The 14,085-nt window shown below is 48.5% G+C and overlaps 1 protein-coding gene across 1 annotated transcript in view; it reads right to left on the bottom strand.

Moving 5' to 3' along the window:
- PLEC (plectin) overlaps nucleotides 1-14,085 on the bottom strand; it is a 443,280-nt gene that overhangs the window by 119,953 nt on the left and 309,242 nt on the right. The window contains 2 exon segments of the mRNA XM_029592256.1: nucleotides 3,819-3,973; nucleotides 4,742-4,835. Coding sequence (XP_029448116.1) covers nucleotides 3,819-3,973; nucleotides 4,742-4,835 — 249 coding nt within the window.

Genomic DNA, 14,085 nt, shown 5'->3' with positions numbered 1-14,085 from the left:
ATGATTAATTAATCTTGACTAAAAGTAATGAAGAACTTGCTTAATCATATATGCCTTTATATCCTAATGTTTGAAACAGACCTTAGTCTTGAGATTAGAACAGTGTCCAAGGTCACACAGAGAGTCAGTGACAGAGCAGGCATTAGAACTGAGGTACAGGGAGACAGAGTGACTCACCTAAAGTAACAGTGTGACAGAGCTGGGATTAGAGCTGAAGCACAGGGAGATAAAGTGACTCACCTAAAGTAACAGTGTGACAGAGCTGGGATTAGAGCTGAAGCACAGGGAGATAAAGTGACTCACCTAAAGTAACAGTGTGACAGAGCTGGGATTAGAGCTGAAGCACAGGGAGATAAAGTGACTCACCTAAAGTAACAGTGTGACAAAGCTGGGATTAGAACTGAGGTACAGGGAGACAGAGTGACTCACCTAAAGTAACAGTGTGACAAAGCTGGGATTAGAACTGAGGTACAGGGAGACAGAGTGACTCACCTAAAGTAACAGTGTGACAGAGCTGGGATTAGAGCTGAAGCACAGGGAGATAAAGTGACTCACCTAAAGTAACAGTGTGACAGAGCTGGGATTAGAGCTGAAGCACAGGGAGATAAAGTGACTCACCTAAAGTAACAGTGTGACAGAGCTGGGATTAGAGCTGAAGCACAGGGAGATAAAGTGACTCACCTAAAGTAACAGTGTGACAAAGCTGGGATTAGAACTGAGGTACAGGGAGACAGAGTGACTCACCTAAAGTAACAGTGTGACAAAGCTGGGATTAGAACTGAGGTACAGGGAGACAGAGTGACTCACCTAAAGTAACAGTGTGACAGAGCTGGGATTAGAGCTGAAGCACAGGGAGATAAAGTGACTCACCTAAAGTAACAGTGTGACAAAGCTGGGATTAGAACTGAGGTACAGGGAGACAGAGTGACTCACCTAAAGTAACAGTGTGACAGAGCTGGGATTAGAGCTGAAGCACAGGGAGATAAAGTGACTCACCTAAAGTAACAGTGTGACAAAGCTGGGATTAGAACTGAGGTACAGGGAGACAGAGTGACTCACCTAAAGTAACAGTGTGACAGAGCTGGGATTAGAGCTGAAGCACAGGGAGATAAAGTGACTCACCTAAAGTAACAGTGTGACAGAGCTGGGATTAGAGCTGAAGCACAGGGAGATAAAGTGACTCACCTAAAGTAACAGTGTGACAAAGCTGGGATTAGAACTGAGGTACAGGGAGACAGAGTGACTCACCTAAAGTAACAGTGTGACAAAGCTGGGATTAGAACTGAGGTACAGGGAGACAGAGTGACTCACCTAAAGTAACAGTGTGACAGAGCTGGGATTAGAGCTGAAGCACAGGGAGATAAAGTGACTCACCTAAAGTAACAGTGTGACAAAGCTGGGATTAGAACTGAGGTACAGGGAGACAGAGTGACTCACCTAAAGTAACAGTGTGACAGAGCTGGGATTAGAACTGAGGTACAGGGAGACAGAGTGACTCACCTAAAGTAACAGTGTGACAAAGCTGGGATTAGAACTGAGGTACAGGGAGACAGAGTGACTCACCTAAAGTAACAGTGTGACAGAGCTGGGATTAGAGCTGAAGCACAGGGAGATAAAGTGACTCACCTAAAGTAACAGTGTGACAAAGCTGGGATTAGAACTGAGGTACAGGGAGACAGAGTGACTCACCTAAAGTAACAGTGTGACAGAGCTGGGATTAGAGCTGAAGCACAGGGAGATAAAGTGACTCACCTAAAGTAACAGTGTGACAAAGCTGGGATTAGAACTGAGGTACAGGGAGACAGAGTGACTCACCTAAAGTAACAGTGTGACAGAGCTGGGATTAGAGCTGAAGCACAGGGAGATAAAGTGACTCACCTAAAGTAACAGTGTGACAGAGCTGGGATTAGAGCTGAAGCACAGGGAGATAAAGTGACTCACCTAAAGTAACAGTGTGACAAAGCTGGGATTAGAACTGAGGTACAGGGAGACAGAGTGACTCACCTAAAGTAACAGTGTGACAGAGCTGGGATTAGAACTGAGGTACAGGGAGACAGAGTGACTCACCTAAAGTAACACAGTGTCAGTGATAGAGCAGGGATTAGAAGTGACACACAGGGAGATAAAGTGACTTACCCAGGGTCTCACAGAGAATCAGTGACAGAGCTGGGATTAGAACTGAGGCAGAGGGGGATAAAGTGACTCACCCAGGGTCACATAGAAAGTCAGTGACAGAGCTGGGATTAGAACTGAGGCAGAGGGGGATAAAGTGACTCACCCAGGGTCACAGAGAGAGTCAGTGACAGAGCTGGGATTAGAACTGAGGCACAGGGGGATAAAGTGACTCACCCAGGGTCACACAGAGAATCAGTGTCAGAGCAGGGATTAGAACTGAGGCACAGGAAGATAAAGTGACTCACCCAGGGTCAAACAGAGAGTCAGTGACAGAGCTGGGATTAGAACTGAGGCAGAATGAGATAAAGTGACTCACCCAGAGTTATACAGAGAGTCACTGAAAGAGCTGGGATTAGCACTGAGACATAGGGGGATAAAGTGACTCACCCAGGGTCACAGAGAGAGTCAGTGACAGAGCTGGGATTAGAACTGAGGCACAGGGGGATAAAGTGACTCACCCAGGGTCACACAGAGAGTCAGTGACAGAGCAGGGATTAGAACTGAGGCACAGGGAGATAAAGTGATAGGGTCACACAGAGAATCAGTGTCAGAGCAGGGATTAGAACTGAGGCACAGGAAGATAAAGTGACTCATCCAGGGTCAAACAGAGAGTCAGTGACAGAGCTGGGATTAGAACTGAGGCAGAATGAGATAAAGTGACTCACCCAGAGTTATACAGAGAGTCACTGAAAGAGCTGGGATTAGAACTGAGACATAGGGGGATAAAGTGACTCACCCAGGGTCACATAGAGAGTCAGTGACAGAGCTGGGATTAGAACTGAGGCACAGGGGGATAAAGTGACTCACCCAGGGTCAAACAGAGAGTCAGTGACAGAGCTGGGATTAGAACTGAAGCACAGGGAGATAAAGTGACTCACCCAGGGTCACATAGAGAGTCAGTGACAGAGCTGGGATTAGAACTGAGGCAGAATGAGATAAAGTGACTCACCCAGAGTTATACAGAGAGTCACTGAAAGAGCTGGGATTAGAACTGAGACATAGGTGGATAAAGTGACTCACCCAGGGTCACAGAGAGAGTCAGTGACAGAGCTGGGATTAGAACTGAAACACAGGGAGATAAAGTGATAGGGTCACACAGAGAATCAGTGTCAGAGCTAGGATTAGAAATGAGGCACAGATAGATAAAGTGACTGAGCCAGGTCACACAGCGAGTCAGGGACTGAGCTGGGATTAGAAGTGAAGCCCAAGGAGATCAAGTGACTCACCCAGGGTCACACAGAGTAAAAAAGACTAGTGCTGAGGCACAAGGGGACTTGCCCAGGGTCCCACATAAAGTTAGTGGTTGAGCCAGTATCTAAGTATGATAGCCAACCTAGAGCACTAATCACTAATCCAGGTGTGGCCAACACCAGTCCTCAAGAGCTGTCAGGCTGTCCGCTATGAATATGAATGAGATAGATTTGCATACAATGGAGGCATTGCCTGCAAATGCATCTTTTGCATTTACCTTCCAGGCAGCTTGAAAACCAGTCCTGCTTGTGGCTCTTGAGGACTACAGTTTGCCACCCCTGCATTAATATATTCCTGATCTCTGCAGGAGTCACTGCAAAGACCCAAAGAGTGGGAGAACATAGTTGTTTCAGGGAGAAGCAAAAAGGAGGAATATCTTGACCAGACATTACCGTCTGTACATCTGCTCGCCCTGCGCGTGACGGCCATCCTTCAGAGCTTGCACATCATTGAAGAGCAAACGGATCATTCCATCAGCCTTATCCAGATCCCGCTCAACCTCCGCTGACTGCTGTGGCTGCTTCCCCATGTTCAGCAAACGGATGTCCTGCAAAGCCAGCCAAGAAAGAGCAGTGTGGCAGCAAATCCTTCCATTTCCAGCATCTACCGGACATCAATCCTTCAACAACTATTCTACACTTCCATCTCTCTCCCACATCTACCCTATATATATTCCAGGCCTCTCCCATGTCCAGCCTACTTTACCATCCTTCTCCATCTGACCTATGCATTTCTCTCTCTCACATCTACCCTCCATACCCATGCCTCTGCCACATCTAGCCTACTTATGTAACCTTCTACAAATTCTGTTCTACTCTACGTAGCTGTTTCCCACATCTACCCTCCATACCCATGCCTCTGCGACGTCTAGCCTACTTATGTAACCTTCTACAAAATCTGTTCTACTCTACGTAGCTGTTTCCCACATCTACCCTACATACCCATGCCTCTGCCATGTCTCGCCTACTTAGCCATCCTTCGCCTGTCTACTCTATGTACTAATCTCTCTGCCATATCTAGTCCTCACATTCACTTGTTTCCCACATCTACATTCCTCTCCAATGGTTACCTTATATATCCATGCCTTTCTCACATTTATCGTACAGACCCATCCTTCTCCCATGTCTACCCTATGTATTCCTGCATCTCTCACATCTGCTCCCATATCATTCATCTCTCTATGTCCCTATGAACCCCTTTGTCTGCCATACCCATCCCTGTACATGTTTATCTACCACAGCCTGGGCAATGGTTTTTATTAACTGGAGCACACCATTTGCTTGTTGCTCAAAGCCCCTCAGGCTATGGTTCTTACCGACTGTAGCAGAGCATCTGCCTGGTTCAGCTGCTCCTCGCAAAGTCCAGACTCCATCTGCAATTTAATAACAATGCGTTGCAGGCGCTCTAACCTATTATCAAGGAGAAAGAAAATCCAATTAGACCACAGGTTAGCAACAGCGAGAAGAGACGTTAGAGTAGAGGAGTGGGACATGTCAGAAGGAGTGGTGCAGATGAATAATGTATACCTCAGAAATGCCTTCCTCTTTCCACAGTCTCCTAACAGGGCCCTACTGGCTCAATCTCTGGCATGATTCAGTGAAAGTGGCCGTCACCTCTGGCCTGGAGAGCAGTGTGTGATGTTTTCATGTCCCGAATCGTGAAACTTGCACCCGTCTGTGAGCCCTGAGAAAATGGGATGTATATGCAAGGCTTTCTATCCTGAAGAGTGCAGTGTGTGTCAGTCTGTGTGCCCTGGAGAGTGATCTCTGCAAGCCTGTCAAGAGATGTTCATTAGATTGTGTGTGTGTGTGTGTGTGCGTGTGTGTGTGTGTGGAAGTGGGTGCCAGATTTGTGCCCAGAACCTCAGGGCAGGATATATGTGTGAGAGTATGCCAGATTTACATCCTGGCCTTCAGAGTCTAGTATGTGCAAGACCACCGTATCAGATCTATGCTTAAGACCTCAGTGCAGGATGTGTGTGAGAGCGCGTATGTCAGATCTGTGCCCAGGACTTCAGAGCTGGCTAAGTGTGCGAGTCTGTGCATACAATCTCTGTTCAGATTAAACCGACTCTGTTCAGGGAACTGGCCTTGAAAAGCAGGAAAACTGAAAGAGATGAGCCCCGCCCTTAGTACTCCATTCTCTCTCTCCTCGGTGTCCTGCGCTGACTCACTCCGTACGGTTCCCATTAACTGGTCCGGCTCATGACAAGCACTGCTTTCTATTCCTGTTGCTTCAGTTTTGGGAGGTTTTTTTGTCTGTCTTGGTTTAATCTTAAACTTGCAGAGTGGAAACTCATGCTCCTGCCAGTTTCTAACCACAGTGGTGAAATGGTAGAAATGAGTCACAGGAAGGCTCAGAGAACTGTAATATCAGATAGCTCAGGGTTTTATAACAGTTGTATCCAGGGTGGGGCAGCGGGACCAGGAAACTAGGCTCCACCTCCCCCCGCTGCAATTCACTCTGGCCACCCTTCCAGTTAAATGTGCCTTAGTAAACTCTGCAAAGGAGACCTTCCTTTCCCCAGGCTGGAATCCGTGTGTAGTATAAAGGATTCACTGATTCCAACTTGAGGAAAGGGCAGGTCTCCTTTAACACTGTGTGCACTGATTCCAGCCTGAGGAATGGGAAGGTCTCCTTATTCCGCTAGGTAGCAGTCACTGAATATCCGATTATGTTCAGCAGCTGCCACTTAGATGGATAAGTCACTTACCTGGCTAAGTTTTTAGCGGGATATCTTGTGGGCAGGCAAAGGGCATAACAGGACGGTGCTACTTAGCCAGATAAAGCAAAATGTTGCTTACCTGTAACAGGTGTTCTCACAGGACAAGCAGGATGTTAGTCCTCACATATGGGTGACATCATCAGGATGGAGCCCAATCACGGAAAACTTCTGTCAAAGTTTCCGGAACTTTGACTGGCCCCTACTGGGCATGCCCAGCACGGCACTAACCCTGCAGCCAGCAGGGGTCCCCCTTCAGTCTTATTTGATAGCTACAGGCAGTGCCGAAAAATAAAACAACAAAACGTTACGAACCCAACACCGCGGGGCGGCGGGCGGGTTTCGTGAGGACTAACATCCTGCTGTCCTGTGAGAACACCTGTTACAGGTAAGCAACATTTGCTTTCTCACAGGACAAGCAGGATGGTTGTCCTCACAAATGGGTGAGTACCGAGCTGAGGATGTCTGAACATGCATCAAATGTACCCAATGGTGTGCAACAGGCACAACAACTGGGATGGAATTTGGTAGAGGCCATCCGCACCCCACCGGGCAGGCGGAAGTGTGTTGGTACGTCACATTGGAAATAAGTTACGCAGGACAGACTGGCTGAAGATGGAATCTTGTCTTCCGGCTTTGCTCAAGCAATAGTGGGCTGCAAAAGTGTGGAGAGAACTCCAGGTGGCAGCCCTGCAAATGTCAGGAAGCGGCACCGATCGTAGGTGTGCTACTGAAGTCACCATGGCCCTCACAGAGTGTGCTTTAACACGGTCTTGAAGTGGAATGCCCGCTTGCTGGTAGCAAAAGTATATGCAGTCCGCCAACCAGGAGGAGAGAGTCTGATTACCCACAAGCTTCCCTAACTTGTTAGGGTGGAAAGAGACAAACAGTTGAGTGCTTTCCCTGTGGGCAGCTGTATGGTCTAGGTAAAACGCTAGAGCCCGTTTACAGTCAAGGGTAGGCAGAGCCTGTTCTCCTGGGTTGGCATGGGGCCTGGGAAAAAAGGTAGGTAGTATGATGGATTGATTAAGATGAAAATCCGAAACTACCTTAGGTAAGAATTTTGGGTGAGTGCGGTCCTGCAGAAGTTTAGTGTAAGGCGGATAGATGACTAAAGCCTGCAATTCACTAACTCTGCGAGTTGAAGTGATAGCCAAAAGGAAAATCACATTCCTTGTGAGATATCGAAGATCACAGGAGTGAAGAGGCTCGAACGGTGGTTTCATGAGCCGACCCAAAACTAGATTAAGGTCCCAAGAAGGGGCCAGAACACGTAGTGGAGGCTTGATATGGAGCAAGCCCTTCAAAAAGCTTGTGACAAGGGGTTGTACTGATATAGGGACATCCCCGACACCTTTATGGAAGGCGACTACTGCACTGACATGCATTCTGATGGAAGAAGTCTTTAGACCTGACTCAAATAGATGCCAGAGATAGTTCAGAAACCGTGGAATTGGACAGGAAAAGGGGTCAAAGGACTGAGAAGTGCACCATGACGTGAACCTTTTCCGTTTGTAAGAGTAGGATTTTCTCGTGGAAGGCTTCTGTGAAGCAATCAAGACACGGGAAACTGGGTCAGAAAGGTTAAGTGGCTGAAGGATTAACCTTTCAACATCCATGCGTTAAGGACAAGGCTTGAAGATTGGGATGGCGTAGGCTCCTGTCGTTCTGAGTGATCAGAAGTGGGTCCTTTCCCAAGGGAATGTGCCTGCGGATGGAGAGATCCTGAAGTATTGGAAACCATACTTGGCGTGGCTAGTGAAGTGCATCAGGATCATGGTTCCCTTGTCCTGACGTAACTTCACGAGAGTCTTCGAGAGAAGAGAAAGTGGAGGGAATGCATAGAGCAGACCGGTTGCCCACGAGAGGGAGAATGCATCTCTGGACAGAGAGTGGTTGCTGCGAATGAGAGAGCAGTAGTTCTCCATTTTGTAGTTTTGTAGGGACGCGAAGAGGTCTATTCGAGGATATCACCACCGTTGGAAGTTGGAATCCACTATCGAGGGGTTGAGAGACCACTCGTGCGGTTGAAAGACGCGACTCAGCTTGTCTGCTAGTACATTGTCCACTCCCGGCAACCAGGTAGCCCTGAGGTACATTGAATGGGAGAGGGCTTCCACCCAAATCTGCGCAGCTTCCTGACATAGAAGGAAGGAGCCTGTGCCTCCCTGCGTTGATGTACCACATGGCCACCTGGTTGTCCGTCTGATTCAGGATGAATTGATTTGAGAGGCGATCCTGAAAAGCCCTGAGAGCATATCGTATTGCTCGAAGTTCCAGGAAATTTATTTGGTGTTTGGCTTCCTCTGGAGACCAAGAGCCTTGTGTCTGCAGATTAGCTACATGGGCTCCCCACCCGAGGTTGGAGGTGTCGGTGGTGAGAATGGTTTGAGGATTTTGAATCTGGAAGGGCAATCCCTGGAGGAGATTGGTCTGATTTGTCCACCAGGCAAGAGACAGACGGAGTGAGTCGGTGACGTGGACAATGACCGACAGAGGCTGAATGGATTGAGTCCACTGAGACCTCAGAGTCCAGTGCATGAGTCTCAAGCGGGCCATTGGTGTGACATGGACTGAGGACGTCATGTGTCCGAGGAGGATGAGAAATTGGCGTGCAATCGCGGAGTGCTGAGATTGCAGCTGGTGAGCAAGAAACGCAAGAGTCAGTGCTCGTTGTCGAGGCAGGAAAGCCTTTGCCTGTAAGGTGTCCAAGTCTGCCCCAATGAATGACAAGGTCTATTTATTTATTTATTTATTATTTTTATATACCGACATTCGATCTCAACCGAGATATCACACCGGTTTACATTCAGGTACTGAAGGTATTTCTCTATCCTCAGAGGGCTTACAATCTAAGTTTTGTACCTGAGGCAATGGAGGGTAAAGTGACTTGCCCAAGGTCACAAGGAGCGACAGCAGGACTCGAACCCTGGTCTCCTGGTTCATAGTCCACTGCTCTAATTGACGAGAAAGCCTAATGAAATTAGTGTGTGTAAGCTTTGAGATGGGACTAAGTAAGATTTGTCGTAATTGACGAGAAAGCCTAATGAAATTAGTGTGTGTAAAGTTAGATTGAGGGACGACAGAGCAGCTTGCTGAGTGGGATCCCTGATTAACCAATCGTCAAGGTAGGGGTAACGTGGACAGCTTGGGTTCTGAGGAAGGCTGCGACGACTACAAGGCATTTTGTAAAGACTTGTGGCGCAGATGCTAGGCCGAATGGAAGCAATCAATATTGATAGTGCTTGGGACCTACCAGAAACCTCAGGTACTTGCGATGAGCTGGACTTATCGCAATGTGGGTGTATGCGTCCTGGAGGTCCAGAGAGCAGAGCCAGTCTCCTCTATGTAGAAGAGGTAGAAGCGAGCCCAAGGTAACCATCTTGAACTTTTCTCGCTGGAGGTACTTGTTGAGGGCCCATAGGTCTAGAATAGGACAGATGCCTCCCGATTTTTTGGGGATTAGGAAGTACCAGTAATAGAACCCTAGGCCTTGCTGAGGGTATGGAACGGGTTCTATTGCTCTTGACTAGAGAAGGAGGGAAACCTCTTGATCCAGAAGAGTGGATTGTTCGGATGTTTCCCACGTCTGTAGAGGTGGGGAGTGTTATCTACAGGAGTCCGGTGGCAGGGTGAGAAAGTTCAGATGGTAACCCTGAGCAATGATTGCCAATATCCATTGGTTGGATGTGATTGAATGCCACAGGTTGTGGAAGTGGCACAATCGACCTCCCACTGGTATGTGAGGCAGAGGAATCTGGCTGCTGCTCTCTAAGTGGAAGTAAAAAACCTGAAGCAGGTCCTGGTTGAGGAGCCGCTTGTGGTTTTTGTTTACGGGCTAGACAAGACTGCAGTTTTTGATAAGGTCTCGTGGTACGAGATTTGGTTGGTGGCGGGTAAGACTTCTTCGGTTGGAAGAAAGACTTCTTAGAATCCTTTCTGAAAGGCTGCTTTGAGGAGAAGTCGGAGGGCATCGAAGAGAGCTGTCTTAGGGTCTCATGATGGCCCTTTAATTCTGCCACCGTCCGTTGAATCTGTTCGCCAAACAGATTGTTTCCGACACAAGGCAAGTCAGATAACCGGTCTTGTACTTCTGGGCGAAGGTCAGAAGACTTGAGCCAGGCCCATCGTCTTGCCGAAATAGCAGCTGCAAACACTCTGGTAGAAGTGTCAAAAATGTCATAAGATGATCTAATCTCATGTTTGCCTGCCTCAAAACCCTTGTTTACTAGGGTTTGTAATTGTTCTTGAAATTGCCGAGGCAGGGAGTCTGAGAAGTCCTGTATCTGCTTAAAAATGACCCTGTTATAGTGGGTCATATAAAGCTGATAGGCGGTAATCCGGGAGATGAGCATGGCTCCTTGGAACACTCGGCGACCAATGTTATCTAGGAACTTTTGTTCCTTTCCAGGAGGTACAGAGGAGTGAGGCTTTGACCTCTTCGCCTTCTTTTGTGCAGATTCTACCACAACAGAGTGGTGATCAAGCTGTGATTGTTTAAAACCTGGGACTGACTGCACTAAGTAGGTAGTGTCAGCTTTCCTATGTACTGGAGCAATTGATCCAGGATGTTCCCAATTCTTCTTAAGAAGGTCGAGAAGGACCTGATGAATGGGAATAGAGGTGATTATCTTGGGGGCATCCAGGAATTGGAGCAACTCCATCATCTGGTGCCTATCATCCTGTTCAGTCTGCATTTGGAAGGGGACCAATTCAGACATTTCCTTCACAAAGTTTATTAAGGAGAGGTCCTCTGGAGGAGAACGCTTCCTACTCTCAGTAGGTGAAGGTGGTGAAGGTAAATCATTGGTGTCTGTTGAAGTGTCATCACCCCAGGTGTCATAAGGGTCAGCACCTGCCCCTTTAGGAACTAGAGGGGGACAGGGTGGTTTGATACCTGATGGACCCGGTCTAGGTTCCGAAGGAATCAGAGGAACCGATGATGGCATTGAAGGCACCGGTGCAGGCATCGAGGGCATCGATGGATGACTCGGTGGCGCCGACAGACGTATCGACACTGATGGATGGGTCGGTGGTGAGGGACGTATTGGCATCGATGGCTGAGGCAGAACTCCCGATGGAGGGATGCGGAACGGTGTTTCTCCTCCCGATGATGCAGTAAGTGGGGAGGGCATCGAAGCCATCAGAGACCCGGGAACCATCAGTGGAAAAGCGGCCATAAGTGCTTCCATCCTGCATAGCAGCGGCGCCAGCGCTGCCGGAATTGGGTTGATGATCGGTTCCACAGACGGTGCCGGAGGAACCTGAAGACGTTGCATCGCCTTGTCGATAGCCTCCTGAACCATCCAGTGCAGTTCTTCTCGGAGACCTGGAGCAAGCAGCCCCAGCTCCGGAACAGAAGAAGGAGGCAGAGGCATAGCCAGAGGGACCAATGTTAAAGGCAGAGTCGTGGCTCCCGATCCCCGATCGGGTGAGGGTTGCCTTGGTGACTTGGTCGCAGGAATGGTCGGTGCCTTTCCTGGACGGGGTCTTTTCGACAGCGGCTCGGACGATGGCGAAGTCGATGATTTCGCTCCCTCGATGGTCCGAGTCTTACAGTGTCGATGGCGATGTTTCTCCCTGCGATCCCCTCGATCCTGAGGGGGAGTGGAGGGTGTTGACGGCCGAGAGGTTGTCGATGCCGGTCGGTCACCGGTCGGTGGTCGATGCTGGCGCGAAGTGGACGGTGCCGGTTCCGATGACATCGATGCGATGGACGGAGTCGGGGTATGAACACGGAAGAGAAGTTCCATCTTCTCCATTCTGGCCTTGCGACCTTTCGGTGTCATTAGGGCACATTTGGTGCAGGTCAAGACATCGTGCTCATGTCCTAGGCACATTACACAGACTTTATGGGGGTCTGTGATAGACATGGTGCGGGTACAGTCCGGGCACTGACGGAACCGCGACGCCATGGCCATGGAAAGAATCGAGCCGCGGTACGGTCGACGGCCAGTAGGCCGCGAGGGCCAAACTCGACGGTAATCGATGGAAAACGTGTAAAAACTTACCGGAGTACCGCGGTCTGAAAAAAGTTAGAGGAGGGACCCCACAAATTAACTTTTAGTAATTCCGTGAGGAAAATTCCTGTCAGGAATCTCTTCAGAGCTCCTTTACTGCGAGGCTACTGCTGCTCGGAAAAAAGAAGACTGAAGGGGGACCCCTGCTGGCTGCAGGGTTAGTGCCATGCTGGGCATGCCCAGTAGGGGCCAGTCAAAGTTCTGGAAAATTTGACAGAAGTTTTCCGTGATTGGGCTCCATCCTGTGATGTTACCCATATGTGAGGACTACCATCCTGCTTGTCCTGTGAGAACTTATCTTATGATTCAGTGATAACTTATCTAGCTAAGTAGTGATATTCAGACTTAGCCAGATAAGTCATCTGTGTAAGTTAGACCTGATCAGCAGCAGGTTCTTGTGGCCTGGATTGGCCACTGTTGGAAACAGGATGCTGGGCTTGATGGACCTTTGGTCAGTCCCAGTATGGCAAGTTCTTATGTTATTAGGTCTAAACTTAGGTGGATTAAGCCTTAGCTGGTTAGGTAGCAATTTATCCAATGAAATGCAGCTGCATAGATGTGCAGCTGAATATCCCATCTAAATTAACCGGATAAGTCTATCTGGTTAATTTAGATAGCTGGCTATGTTTTGAAAATCTACTTCAGTGTTTAAAGCAGACCTGCCCTTTCCTCAGACTGGAATCAGTGAGTATTGTGTGTAAAGGAGACCTGCCCTTTCCTCAGGCTGGAATCAGTGAGTATAGTGTGTAAAGGAGACCTGCTCTTTCCTCAGGCTGGAATCAGTGAGTGTAGTGTATAAAGGAGATCTGCCCTTTCCTCAGGCTGGAATCAGTGAGTGTAGTGTATAAAGGAGATCTGCCCTTTCCTCAGACTGGAATCAGTGAGTGTAGTGTGTAAAGGAGACCTGCTCTTTCCTCAGGCTGGAATCAGTGAGTGTAGTGTATAAAGGAGATCTGCCCTTTCCTCAGGCTGGAATCAGTGAGTGTAGTGTATAAAGGAGACCTGCTCTTTCCTCAGGCTGGAATCAGTGAGTGTAGTGTGTAAAGGAGACCTGCCCTTTCCTCAGACTGGAATCAGTGAGTGTAGTGTATAAAGGAGATCTGCCCTTTCCTCAGGCTGGAATCAGTGAGTGTAGTGTGTAAAGGAGACCTGCCCTTTCCTCAGACTGGAATCAGTGAGTATTGTGTATAAAGGAGACCTGCCCTTTCCTCAGGCTGGAATCAGTGAGTGTAGTGTGTAAAGGAGACCTGCCCTTTCCTCAGACTGGAATCAGTGAGTGTAGTGTATAAAGGAGACCTGCCCTTTCCTCAGGCTGGAATCAGTGAGTGTAGTGTGTAAAGGAGACCTGCTCTTTCCTCAGACTGGAATCAGTGAGTGTAGTGTATAAAGGAGACCTGCCCTTTCCTCAGGCTGGAATCAGTGAGTGTAGTGTGTAAAGGAGACCTGCTCTTTCCTCAGACTGGAATCAGTGAGTGTAGTGTATAAAGGAGACCTGCTCTTTCCTCAGGCTGGAATCAGTGAGTGTAGTGTGTAAAGGAGACCTGCCCTTTCCTCAGACTGGAATCAGTGAGTGTAGTGTATAAAGGAGATCTGCCCTTTCCTCAGGCTGGAATCAGTGAGTGTAGTGTGTAAAGGAGACCTGCTCTTTCCTCAGGCTGGAATCAGTGAGTGTAGTGTATAAAGGAGATCTGCCCTTTCCTCAGACTGGAATCAGTGAGTGTAGTGTGTAAAGGAGACCTGCCCTTTCCTCAGGCTGGAATCAGTGAGTATAGTGTGTAAAGGAGACCTGCTCTTTCCTCAGACTGGAATCAGTGAGTGTAGTGTGTAAATGAGACCTGCTCTTTCCTCAGGCTGGAATCAGTGAGTGTAGTGTATAAAGGAGACCTGCCCTTTCCTCAGGCTGGAATCAGTGAGTGT

The sequence above is a fragment of the Rhinatrema bivittatum genome, chromosome 2, assembly GCF_901001135.1.
Source record: "Rhinatrema bivittatum chromosome 2, aRhiBiv1.1, whole genome shotgun sequence".
Classification (NCBI taxonomy): Eukaryota; Metazoa; Chordata; class Amphibia; order Gymnophiona; family Rhinatrematidae; genus Rhinatrema; species Rhinatrema bivittatum.
Note: the sequence above shows the minus strand (reverse complement) of the source record. Positions and strands in the feature narration are given on the sequence as shown.